Genomic DNA, 13,673 nt, shown 5'->3' with positions numbered 1-13,673 from the left:
GAGAAGTGCAGTGGCTACTGGCCACTAGAGAAAAACACACTCTAGCAGGGGCTCTGGTTTCAAAATGTCACAGTGCAGTAGCATGTCGAATAAAAGGGTTGGGGGTGGGATACAACATGGGCTTCTTTTCTGGAGTAGTACAGCCGTGCAAACTCCAGGCAGTTCCCTAAACTGGGCTCAGGGCCCATGAAAACTTTTCCCTGCAGGGAGAGGGCTCACCTGGTTCTGAGCTAATCCAGACTGGGGAGAGGAGGTAGCAGAGACAAGATGTTTTGTTTCCTTCTCTATAGAGTCATCCTGCTTTTCTGTGCCTCACAGGGTGTTCACCACCCCCTTACTGTACTTCAGTGCTGTCCATTAGTCACTATGGTCAAAATTTAGTTGTTCGTTCATTGTTTTGGTCCTTTTATGTGTTGGGGAACAAGTGTTAGCCACCTCTAGTCAGTCATCTTGCTGACCACAAGCCTGTGATACATTTTATTGCAAAGGGGAATGTACTCTTCAGAGATGTTGTGAGGAAATATTTTGTAATGCAAGATTGTCCTTTAAAATCTAGTCAATCAAGATTGTTGTTTAGTGGATTTATCTTAAGGTTTCAGCCCCTGTCTAGGTGCATATTTTGTTGTTGTGTGTTGTCATTGTTCTTGTGATTGTTTTTTTGATCTTCTTGAAAGCTGGTTTAAGTGGGGGCAAATGTCCCATAAAATACTATTATTCTATTATTTGGAGAGGTATATAGATAGTGTGGGTACTGAGCGAGGGAAGGGAAGGGATCCTACCAGTTGGTGGGTATTCCAGTTATGATATAATCCCCAATGTGCATTCTAGGACTGGGGAAGTACCACAGGAAGTATCCACTGGACCCACTGTGAGATGGACCTGAGCTAAAACTGCATTCATCACCTGACTTCTATAAACTCTTATTCTGACTGATAGACCACAGTGATATTTTGCATCTCCTGGAATTAATGTCAGTTTAGAGCCAGTGTGCAAAAGTCTTTGGAAAGCATTATTATTTCCTTTTCTCACTCAGTGCAGTCACCCAGGTAAGATGTTATAGGCCTCTTTGGAGAAGGCTGGGAGGAAGATAAATGGTATAAATTTTGGGAAGTGTGCAGCTCCTTCCTCAAGGGGAAGATTCTGGTTCTGGGCTTCCAGGTACTACTTGTGTGACCTCAAGCAGGTTACTTAATGTCCCTAGACTCTATTTCTCATCTGCCACAGGCACCAGGCCTTGCCTAAGTGTTATTTAGCTTTAAGGTTCTAGAATTGTCACTGTAAACTCACAGGCAGCTCCCCCCAGGAGAGGTTGCTACTTTGATAGCCCCTGACTACTGATTTTTGTGTGCATGCCTATGTGGAGTGGAGGGCAGGGGGTACAATTTGAGCAACCAAGACTTAATCTGAGTGTATATTAAATTGTCCTATAAATAAGAGGCACAAGCCCACATGTGAAGTCAGGCTAGCTCAGGGCATCTAGCTGTCAATCACAAGTGCTTAAAAGTGTCCTTCTAACCATGTAGCAATGAAGCTTTTAGCTGAGAGTATCTTTGGAACATTTTTTCTATTTATGGGCAGAAAAAAAAAAGGTAGTGAGATCCAAAATGATGGCAACCGAGGGTGTACAGTCTAGGTGAGGAGCAGGGAGATGTGTGGCAGTGGCTGAACTTCGCTGCGAGCGCTGTCCTGGGTTTATTTAAGACAACACTAGTAGGAATCTCTCCATTTTCATCCATGCTTGTCATTCTGCATTTGTAGCAAGTAGGGCAATTGACTCACTTGGCTGACGCAAGGCAAGAAAATAAGCATCTCCAGTTCCTTTCTGTTGTTTTTGGTTTTTTCTTTTTCTTTTTTTCCCCCTGTGTCTCGGAAGTAGCTTCCTGTTTGGAATAGAATCTGTAAGCTCAGGGGATTTAGTCAAAAATAGACATAAGTCTTATAATTTCTATGGATAGCTCTTTTTAATCCTCTGTCAGAGCCATCACCCAATTCTCCTGCCTACCTCCACCCTCCACGTCCTGCCAACAAACTCACGCATGGGTGAGTTTTAGTCCCAGTGATGTGACAAGTCACTAGTGACCATCAGGAAGTTACTTCTCTTCTCTGAGCCTCAGTTTTTTTGTATCTTTAAAATGAAATTTTAATGATATGAATGAAATGATACTCTCTCAAGCCAGCCTGGGACACAGATAAATTGTGAGGATCAAAATTAGAGAACAAACAGAAGAGCTTTAGAAAGTTTGAAAGTGATATGAAAATGTCATGTTTTTCTGCCTTATTAATATCATTCTGATTGTTTTAAAGGACAGTCTTTTCAGTAAATGTTTTACTAAAGTATTACGTACATACAGAAAGTGGAAACAACATAAATGTACAGGAAGATGAATCTTTACAAAGTGAATTCACACATATGACCAGCACCAGATCAAAAACTAAGGCATTCTCTGCACTGTACAGCCCCCCTGTGTCTTCTTCTAAGCCTTATCAACCTTCTCCCCAAGGGAATTATTTTTTCCACTGCTTCATCCAGTGTAGGTCAGTTTTGCTTTATATATGAAATGAACTCTTTGTGTCTGGTTTATTTCACCTTTTCCTCTTTCTATGAGATATTCCTCCATTTTGTTTTATGTAGTTGTGGCTCATTCATTCTCAAAAATATGTTATTGTGTGTGTAGAATTCTTTTCTACTGCTCAGGGTCATTTGACTAGTTTGGCATTATTCCAAATAGTACTGTAATCTTACACATGTCTTTATATATGCTTTTTGGTTGAGTGCATATTAGGCATGGAATTGCTGGGATGTACTGTATTCCTATGTTCAACTTAGTGGATACTTTAATGCATACTTCCAGTTTTCTGCATTTGTTGAAGCAAGTTTTGTTCCTAGCAGTAGCCTAGGAGAGTTTCAATTGTTCCACAACCTTGATGACTTAGTGCTTACCTTCTTTTTAATTTTATATTCTAATTTTATTTTGCCATCCTGCTGAGTAATATATCATTGCTAGTTTAATTTGCATTTTTCTGATAGTGAATGAAGTGGAGATTCATTGCATATTGACCTTTTGAATATTCTTTTTGATGAAGTGCCTGTCCATATCATTTGCCTATTTTCCCTTTTGGTTATCTGAATTTTCCTCACTGATTTGTAGTTGTTTATGTATTATCTTAGTCTGTTCAGGCTGCTATAATGAAATACCAAAGACTGGGTAGCATATAAGTAGCATAAATTTATTTCTCACAGCTCTGAAGGTTGGGAAGTCCGAGATCAAGGCACTGGTAGATTTGCTGTCTGGTAAGGGCTTTTGGGTTCACCTTCTACCTGTGTCTTCACTTGTTGGAAGAGACAAGGAGTCTCTCTTGTGTCTCATTTATGAGAACACTAATTCCACTCATCAGAGCTCCACTTTCATGACCTAATTAGCTCCCAAAGGCACCACCTTCTGGTATCATTACCTTGGAAATTGAAATTTCAACATACAAATTTGGGGGAGGGGGTACACAAACTTTCAAACCTTAGCATGTCTTATACATACAATCTCTTGTTGGCTAGAGGTATTGCAAATATATTCTGTCATTGAAAGTTGTCTTTTCATTCTATGGTATCTTTTGATGAATCTGTTTTAATTTTTGTATGGTCCTGTTACTCAATTATCTTCTTTTGTGGTGAGCACTTTTAAGAAATCTTTGCCTACTGTCATAAAGATGCTCCCCTATATTTTCTCCTAAAAGTTGTTTTGTTGCTGTTGTTGTTTTTCTTTTTTCATTTAGATCTGCAAACCATCTGTTTTGATTTAGGAGTACAGAGGAAGTTAAGTGTCAAGATTTATGTTGTTTAATATGGATATTCAACGGATCCAGCAGCATTTGTTGAATTCTTTCCCACTCTGAGTTTTTAAATCTATAATTACTGATTTCAAAGGGATCATTTACTATGTGAGCTCAAGAGAAACATAGTTTGTTTGCATGAGAGACAGTGTGTACCTACTATATGTTAGAAACTTAATGCACATCATCTTATCTGAGCCTCGGAACAACCTTGCAAGCATTGTATTATTATTCCATTCTGTAGTTGAGAAAACTGAAGCTTAGAAAGGACAAGCAATTAACTCAAGGTTAAATAATGAGTAGCAGAGCTATGACTCAATATTCTTTTTTTATTATTATTTTTGGATTCCAAAGCTCATGTTAGCTCTTTCTTCTTCAAGTATCTTGGTGACAGCATTCATTAGAACTGTGGAGACTGAATAACCAATGAGTTGAAGATATTAGGCTATAATCAACTCAGCTGTTTTAGTAACCAAGAGGAATAATTTTACTGAAGACATTTATAAAGCATAGTTATTCCTTGCCCTCAGTAACAATCATGGTTAGTAATGGTCAGTCATTACTTCTTTTCACTGGAAGTCTCTCTAGATCTTTGCATATTCCATCCTAGCTCTTAAGACAAAGTGAAAAGTAGATATTACCTTCCCCATTCGACAGATAAGAATACTGAAAGTCAAAGAGGCCAGGTGACTTATTTAATAAGCAAGGCCAAATATCCAAATATACAAATAGCAAGGTCAAATAGGGGTAGAGAAGGGCCCAGCACTTATTTAATTACTTCCTCACCTATGATCACCCCTTCCCACTGCCAAGATCATAGATCTAGATGACCATTATTGTACTTCAGGGTTAAGGCCCATTAGACCCTGGGTAGCCCCCTCTTATTTCATAGCTTTTTGGTTGGAGTCTGTTATTATCCAGTCTAACTACTGCTCAAGAAGAATAAACCACTCTTGTAGCCCTCCACCAGGGAGTCTCCTGCTGTTTTTAGCCTTTCTGTCACCGTTGAGAGGCTCCGGGCGCCTTCCTTCACTTGTCTTCCACACATTCATGCCCCAAAGCAAAATGCTGAATTTGAATATGCAGCTGATGTTGCCTGTCACCTCCTTCCCAGACACAGAACTGTGTAATTGCAAAAATTGTTTCATAATCCTCCTCAATTAAACTCCTGACAACCTAATTTTAAAGACCCTATTGGATTTTTTACATTGACGCTCTTCCCCTTCTTCCTTCTTCCCTCTTCCTCTGCCCTCTCTAGTAAGACCTATATTACCTTCACTCCACAATTGAAAATTAGAAAATAGCTTCAGCATGACAAAGGAACATAACATTTTCTTTTGGTATTTCTTCCTTATTATTATGAGCTACTCAAGGAGGCTGTGACACCATGTGAAGAACTGAGAGAAGGAAAAACACGTTATTAAAGCAATGTTAGAAACTCAAAGAGGGTAATGATTAAAAGCTAAATATTTATCGGGGAAAAATAGTGAACAGAGTGAGTCTGATGGCCAGTTATAATTCATACTAGCACATCCATAGCATTTCTGAGGCTCCTTTCAGTGGAATCTCAAGCATTCTGACACCATTGACTTGATGTATTCATCTCTTATAAATACCATTTCTTTAACACACACACACACAGAGTCACACACAGCACAACTAAAGAACAGTGCATCATCAGAAACGTAAAAAACAAAGCTGTTTGTCTTCTCACTTTAGTCTGTGGTCTGTGGAATATATGTTTTGTGGAGTCACAGAATTACTCAGACACCCATTACAATGTCAAAGAAATGCCAAGGAGAAAGCAAAAGGTATAAATAAAAGAATAATGCAGAACTCCAATTTCATTTTTTTCATTTCCTCTGTACTTTTAAATACACACTCCTGGTAGGCAAATGGGAGTTATGGATTATAGCTTTCTATTTTAACCTAGATCTGTTTTTCTTCCTCTCTCCTTGGCACTCAATTTGTATGATCTCCCCTAAAATGTCACTGGCCCCACACTGTATTCCCATCTTAGGCAAAACCTCCAATTAAAATCAGCAGGGAGTTTGCTTGAATTAGGAACCCCAGCCTGGGCTCCCCAGCCAGGGGGTTCTGAAAGGGAGATGTGTACCTTTGAAAGCACTGATGGGAAGCCCTGGGTGGTGGAGGCTGTCCTCGAAATGACGAGCGACTCCATGCTGTGTCACCAGGAGACCTGTCAGGTTGCCAGAAATTCCTGGCTGAGGCAAAGACAGAGCCTGCAGGGGGGCAGCTGAGGTGTTTCCATGGTCCAGAGCCTCTTTCTCCTCCAGTCGGGGGTTTAGAGGGCAGGGAAGAGAAAGCATGGGCATTGAGGAAGTATTGGGTTTGGATCCAGGAATCCTGAACTTTGCTCTGCTACTCCCATGCTGTGTGACCAAGGTGAGTCACAGTCTCTCTGTGGCCTTCAATGCCCTGATCAGTGGGATAAAAATCACAAGGGAGTCCTATCTCATGGGACTGATGTGAGAATAAAGGGGTAACTGCCACAATGTAGAAAACACTTAAGAAACACTGACTTTTTTCGACCTCAGCAACCAAGTCTCTGAGTTCAGGCCTGAACATGAGAAAGACGAACATTTCCAAGGTTTCTTCTTGAAGGTTCCCTGCTTCTAATGGTCAAAACTGCTTTATTCAGAGCCAGCGTGGGTACTTATCAATCAGGCTCCAAGGTTTTCTTGTTTAGAAATGAAAATTCAGCTTCCTTCTTTCTCCCACTTCCTCCTTCCTTCTCTCCTCTCCTTCCTACTTCCTCCTTCCTTCAGCCCCCTATCAGAATGGATTGAAATCCCATCCAACAGAAAGATGCTGATTTGGATGTATTGCATCTCAGCTTTGGCTGCAGATGGAAGATGCTTTGGATCCTTAGGGACAGAGAAAAGCACTTTAAAACCTGCTTCTCCCTGCTTCACACTGACTGGCTTTCAGTGGGGCTGTGTCAGCCTTTGTGAGACCCTCCCCTCTGGAGCAGCCTATTAAACTGCTTCTCTGTTGCCAGGGTTGAGGCAGGCTGTCGTCAACTAGCCTGGGAAATGTTATTTGTAGATCTCAGTCCCTCCTATCCCTGATCTCCAGCATCTCCCTATGCATTTGTCGGGAGCCCCAATTATCTGTGAGTGGAGGAGAGGGACCCTGGCAGATCCAGAGGAAGCAAGAAATGTGATAATAGGCCCTTCACAGGCGCAGACTTTCAGTATTTTTCCATTATTTCAATATATTTCTCTTTTTGTGTCTTGCTTTTTTCTTATTGCTCACCTTATCATTATAATTTTACATTATGATACCTAGAAGAAAGTGCACTGATGCCAGAGGTAGAGAGTTTGGTATTTGAATGTGGGGAATACCTTTGTGATCTCAGACAAGTTATCTCACTTCTCAAGGACTCATTTTTCTTTGTCTGTAATATGGAGGTGGTTTCGTGTGCTATTCAGGGAGACAGTATGAAGAGCCTCCAGCACTATGCCTGGTATACAGTGAGAACTCAATAGTTGTAAGTCACAGATGCTCTCAGCTGGTTTAGGGCACTGCCTGCAATTGAACCTTGCAGAGTTTATGACTATCCATGATAACTACGCAGAGAACTGGCTGGAGATGGAGAAGGTATAGGGGATTGATTTGATTGAGGCTTTTTCCTCATTATTGCAATTTGCTTGTATTCAAAAGAAACACACACATTTACAGACACACACACACACACAATGAAATGAGCTTTTTTTGGTTCTAATCTCAAAATGAAATATTGAAAAGCAAAAGAAAGTTTGTTGACCTTGGGGATCAGGACTCATTGGTAACATTGCTTTACCTCTCTGCCCCCACTGTCTCTGCAATTGGCCTCTCTAGAAAAGGAAAAGAATGGACAACTAGCCCACCCTCAAGTGGCCCATACAATAGTTGAATTGGGACCCCCAGCCTGGGCTCTTCCCCAAATCTGTGAGTTAACACAGATGATGCCTTGGCTGCATCTCTTTGTTTCTATCCGACCCACTCTAATTTCATTCCATCTCATCCTCCCTGTCCGGTGTCTCCTCCATAGCCTCTGTCTGCTCATTTGCTCCACATTTCCCCACCATCTCCAACACCAAGTCCTTTTCTCCACTTATCACCCTTCCCCACTCTCCACCTTTCCCCTCTGTTTTCTTTCCTCTTTCCCTCAGCCTCGTGCTCCCTGCTCCCCGTGAACACCACCTGCTTTCTAAGTCCTCTTGCTGTATCATTAATGCCTTCTTTGATACAGCCCACAACTTCATGATTATTCTGAGGTCAGGAGATGCAGGTGCCACGCAGCTCGCAAATGTATCTCAGAGGCCCTCTGTCCCCAATTCCTCCTGCCTGACAGGGCTGGAATCCTAATTTGCCATTAGCCCCGTTGCTTATTGCAGCATCACCAGGAACTTTCATCTTTTTATTTCCCTCACCGAGGATTCTGAGAGTTCAGCCACAATGAAGCATTGATTCAAGGAGTGGGGGCTGCGGTCCTTACAAAGGGTCCCAATGATGAGACACGAGAAAGGGGGCGCTCTACGGGGTTATAGAATGCCTTGCAGATGGGAACAGAGGAACTCTAAATGGGGTACTGTCCTGTCACTTGGAGAGGGAGTGACAGGGGCAAGTGTGGGCCATGTGAAAGAGGCATTTTGAAATGACACTCTCGTCAGATGGAACCACGCAATCAGGGCCGTGTAGAGGGCCCCTGCAGCTCACAAAAATATCAGATGACTCATACCCAATATTCAGTCAATGTTCTGGTTTGGGAGGTGGGAGCCACAGAGCTCATTATTATTCCAGCTCTGTTTCCTGAAGGCTGGGCCTGCTGCTGTTCTCCAGGCTGTAATAGGATTGGTCTCACGAAGCAGAAACTGGGGAGGCCTGGAGCTGTGTGGGTGGATGGTACGGAAAATGAATACTGCAGTCCTGAGGGGAGACGGAGAAGTTTGTTTTTCCTTTTATAAATGAAAACTAACAAGAAAAATATGAATATTCTTTATGCATTCATTCATCAAACATTGATTCACTCAGCAAGTATTTGTAGAGCCAGGCTCTGGGCTAGGTGCTCGGAGAAGGAGGGACCTCTCCTCTCAAGCGTAAGAGCCTGGAGGGGAAACTGACAAAGAAATGAGGGGTTTCAATACAGTGTTTTGGATACTGTCAGGAAGGTTTTATCGCCAGGACCGGGTGGTTCTGTGGATTTGAAAAGGAGAGGATTTCAAGGAGCCCACTAATTATTCCGCCATTTTCTCCCAACCGATAAGCAACTCATTGAAAGCAAAGCATGCTGGGAAGCCATTTCAGCAGTATCCATTTTCAAATGGATATAACAAAATGGTTTTCCTCAAACTCCAGAGCGATAGTGAAATCCCTGAGAGTGTCTCAATACCTTCAAAGGAAGAGCTTATTCTCTGGGATAAGAGTACTTTTTATTATTACCTTTTCCATAATTGCTCTGTGCCAGGCTCTTTTAAGCACTTTAAATATATTATCTCACTGAATCCTCTCACCAGCTGACTAAGATGGGCTTTATTATCCTCATTTTAGATATTGATACTGAGGCTTAAAGAGATGAAGTGACTCGATCCTGGTTATAGAATGCAGCTTTGAACTCAGCTCTGCTTGGGCCAACAACCATGCTTTTCAACATTAGGCTCTACTGCCTAATTAGGCTCTTGGTGTTTGTGGTTTGGGGATTGTGGCTCATCAGTGGAAGTGATAGAATAGATGGATTGTTAACACTTCCTACCACAGAGAGTACAATGCAAATTAGCTTCTGTTTCTGCTTTTATAAAATGGAGATCAGGAATCACTGAGAGCATCATTATCATCATCATCATCATCATCACCATCACCATCTCCACAGCACAGGACAGCCTTAAGAAGAGCGCTCTTGACTCTCACTTGACCGACAATGCAAACAGCCACAGTTGTGAGCCAGGAGACTACTCTCTGATTGGTTGACTCTGAGTCCATCCTTTCACCTCTGAGCTTCCATTGCCATGTCTATAAAATATTGCTGACAGTCCCTTTGCAGGAATAACAACTGCTAACTTTTATTGAGCTCTTAATAAATACCAAGTTTGGGGCTAAGCCTTCACATAAAAATTCATATAATCCTCACATAGCTCTGTGTGGTAGGAATGATTAGGAAGGGGAAGAAAACTGCCCAGCATTACCTCAGTTTGCAGGTGGAGAAGTCAGGATTTTGAGCTGTGTCTGACTGACCTCAAGTCCCAAGGTATTTTTAGGGTGTTGCTGTGAGGCTCAAGTGAGAAAATGGGAGTGAATATACCCTGTGCAGGGTAAAAAGTGCTAGACACACAAGGGATTATTGGTAGCATGGAAGACAGCCAAAGGGTGACTTGCACAGAAAAAAGGAAAGATGAGAGGCCTTTAAGCTGACTGCCTTGCATATTTGTTCCTCATCTGATGCTGCTTCTTATCTGATGGAATATCTGTCTTCATTAGAACGTTTCAGTGGCTGAAATCAGGTTATAGACTTTGGTGTCATTTATAGTGTTGAGGGCCTGTGGGGAGGGGCCCAGAGGCTGCAATAGAAATGCAACTGAATGGAGAGTTTGGAGCTCTGGAAAAATGCGGGGAAATAACCCCTTTCTTTTCTTTTCTTTCTTTCTTTTTTTTTTTTTAATTTATTATACTTTAAGTTCTGAGATACATGAGCAGAACATGCAGGTTTGTTACATAGGTATACACGTGCCATGGTGGTTTACTGCACCCATCAGCCCGTCATCTACATTAGGTATTTCTCCTAATGCTATCCCTCCCCTATCTCCCCAACCCCCAACAGGCCCCAGTGTGTGATGTTCCCCTCCCCGTGTCCATGTGTTCTCATTGTTCAACTCCCACTTATTAGTGAGAACATGTGGTGTTTCGCTTTCTGTTCTTACATTAGTTTGCTGAGTATGATGGTTTCCAGCTTCATCGATGTCCATGCAAAGGACATGAACTCATCCATTTTTATGGGTGCATAGTATTCCATGGTGTATATGTGCCACATTTTCTTTATCCAGTCTATCATTGATGGGCATTTGGGTTGGTTCCAAGTCTTTGCTATTGTGAACAGTGCTGCAATAAACATACGTGTACATGTGTCTTTATAGTAGACTGATTTATAATCCTTTGGGTATATACCCAGTAATGGGATTGCTGGGTCAAATGGTATTTCTGGTTCTAGATCCTTGAGGAATTGTCACACTGTTTTCCACAATGGTTGAACTAACTTATACTCCCACCAACAGTGTAAAAGTGTTCCTGTTTCTCCACACCCTCTCCAGCATCTGTTGGAAATAACCCCTTTCCAATGTGTTCTGAAAAACCACCATGAGAATCATGTAAGACCATCAGTAGGGAAGCACTACATGATTTCTAGAGTATGATAAAATATAATTTGTTTTTGTTGAAGTTGTTAGATGTTATACACCCTCATGGGATGAATCTGTAATGGGGGTTGAAACGTGGTTTAAGTTAAACAAAATAATCCCTAAGGTCTTTTTCATTGCTGATTGTTTACAATATGTTGTCATCCAGAAGGGGTATTTGAGTCTAGACACTTTCATTTCCTGAATCACACTTCTTTGGGACTAGTGTATAATGGAATCACAGAGCTGGAAGGACCCCAAAGAACATTTACTCCACCCTGTTCACTTTGCAGATGAGGACATCGAACATTAGGAAGGTAAAGTACCAGGTCATGCAGCTGGTGTGTGGCCTTACGAGGAGCCACAATGTACTTCTTACGTTTATATTGGATGCCCTTCCTATTGTCGCTGCTCTGTCCAATCCTTTCATCCTTTGGGCAGCTCCAGTTCGCATTATGAGTTGGATAACTGTAACTCACAAATCCGCTCAAGGTGGTTAACCTTCTCCATTTTTCCTCTATCTCCCAGGACAATTCAGCAGTGGCTTGCAAGGGTCCAGTCGCTCCTCTACTGTAATGAGAATGGGTTTTGGGGAACCTTCCTGGAGAGCCAGCGGAGCTGCGTGTGCCACGGCAGCACCACGCTGTGCCAGCGCCCCATCCCCTGCGTGATAGGCGGGAACAACAGCTGTGCCATGTGCAGCCTGGCCAACATCTCCCTCTGTGGCTCCTGCAACAAGGGCTACAAGCTGTACCGAGGCCGCTGCGAACCACAGAACGTGGACTCGGAGCGGAGCGAGCAGTTCATCAGCTTTGAGACCGACCTGGACTTCCAGGACCTGGAGCTGAAGTACCTGCTGCAGAAGATGGACTCGCGCCTCTACGTCCACACCACCTTCATCAGCAACGAGATCCGCCTCGACACCTTCTTTGACCCTAGGTGGCGCAAGCGCATGTCCCTCACTCTCAAGAGCAACAAGAACCGCATGGACTTCATCCACATGGTGATCGGCATGTCCATGCGCATCTGCCAGATGCGCAACAGCAGCCTGGACCCCATGTTCTTTGTCTATGTCAACCCTTTTAGCGGGAGCCATTCGGAGGGCTGGAACATGCCCTTCGGGGAATTTGGCTACCCACGCTGGGAGAAGATCCGTCTCCAAAACAGCCAGTGCTACAACTGGACTCTTTTGCTGGGCAATCGGTGGAAAACATTTTTCGAGACGGTCCACATCTACCTACGTAGTCGGACTCGGCTACCTACCCTACTGCGAAATGAGACTGGCCAGGGCCCTGTGGACCTGTCCGATCCCTCCAAGAGGCAGTTCTACATCAAGATCTCGGATGTGCAGGTGTTCGGGTATAGCCTGAGGTTCAACGCCGACCTCCTGCGCAGCGCAGTGCAGCAGGTCAACCAGTCCTACACACAGGGCGGCCAGTTCTATTCCTCTTCGTCAGTGATGCTCCTCTTGTTGGATATTCGGGACCGAATTAATCGCCTGGCCCCTCCTGTGGCCCCGGGGAAACCCCAGCTGGACTTGTTCTCCTGTATGCTGAAACACCGCCTGAAACTGACCAACAGCGAGATCATCAGGGTGAACCACGCCTTGGACCTGTACAACACGGAGATCCTCAAACAGTCGGACCAGATGACAGCCAAACTCTGCTAACCCGGGACTCCTTGCCATCGACTTTCCCTGTTGTTGTGCACACACAACAGAAAAAATGAAGCAAAACAAAACAAAAAAACCCACAAAAATTTGTAAAATGTAATTAATATTCAAAGAAAAGGAGGAAAATCTTCATTTGTTGGAAATGAAAACGTTGTAGCAACTGTATAAAACCGTTGGGCATGTTTGTTATTTCTATACTCTGTCATGAAGAAGGGTCTCAGCCTTTTGTGGAGCATTGAGGGAGTTGCTTCTTAGGCCTCAGGTGCTGTATTGAGGGGGGGAAGGGAGAAAGCATATGCAATGAATTGTAAAGATCTCTGCTGTGCAGGTGCTAAGATTAAACACTAAAAAGAAAGAGAGATATATGTAATGTACAACTGACACTGCCATTTTTCCTTTTTGGAGGAAATGGACATAGATAAAGAAGATATTTCTTCGGTTAAGATTTCTTCCCTCTTTATGCTTAATTCCGTGTGTGTGTGTGTGTGTGTGTGTGTTTGTGTGTGTTTTCTCTTCTTTTTGACTCTTTCTCACACAGTGGTGGGGATACAGTGACAATGCTATCTTACCCATAGGGCATCTTTCATTCTGAATACACTAAAACTAATGGAAGCTAGCCAGTAGGTGGGATTAGGAGGGGGTACATTCACATAATCACAGGACAATAAGTAGTTTTGGGTATCAGCTCATCAAACTCCTTAGTTTGAGAAATAGGCTCAGAGAGGAATGACATGCCCGTCATTACACCCAGAGTTACTGCCTGAATGAGGGCTTGAACCTCACTT

At 42.9% G+C, this 13,673-nt stretch overlaps 1 protein-coding gene across 1 annotated transcript in view; it reads left to right on the top strand.

Moving 5' to 3' along the window:
* The window catches only part of LOC105487131 (BMP/retinoic acid inducible neural specific 1), a 200,496-nt gene extending 187,165 nt beyond the window's left edge, over nt 1-13,331 (top strand). The window contains exon 8 of the mRNA XM_011750439.3: nt 11,745-13,331. Within this exon, the coding sequence (XP_011748741.1) occupies nt 11,745-12,885 (1,141 nt within the window). The 3' untranslated portion in view covers nt 12,886-13,331. The remainder of the gene's footprint in view (nt 1-11,744) is intronic.
* Nucleotides 13,332-13,673: the final 342 nt, after the last annotated feature.

Source organism: Macaca nemestrina, chromosome 14 (genome assembly GCF_043159975.1).
Source record: "Macaca nemestrina isolate mMacNem1 chromosome 14, mMacNem.hap1, whole genome shotgun sequence".
NCBI classification, from domain to species: domain Eukaryota; kingdom Metazoa; phylum Chordata; class Mammalia; order Primates; family Cercopithecidae; genus Macaca; species Macaca nemestrina.
This window is presented reverse-complemented; position numbering and strand designations above follow the sequence as displayed.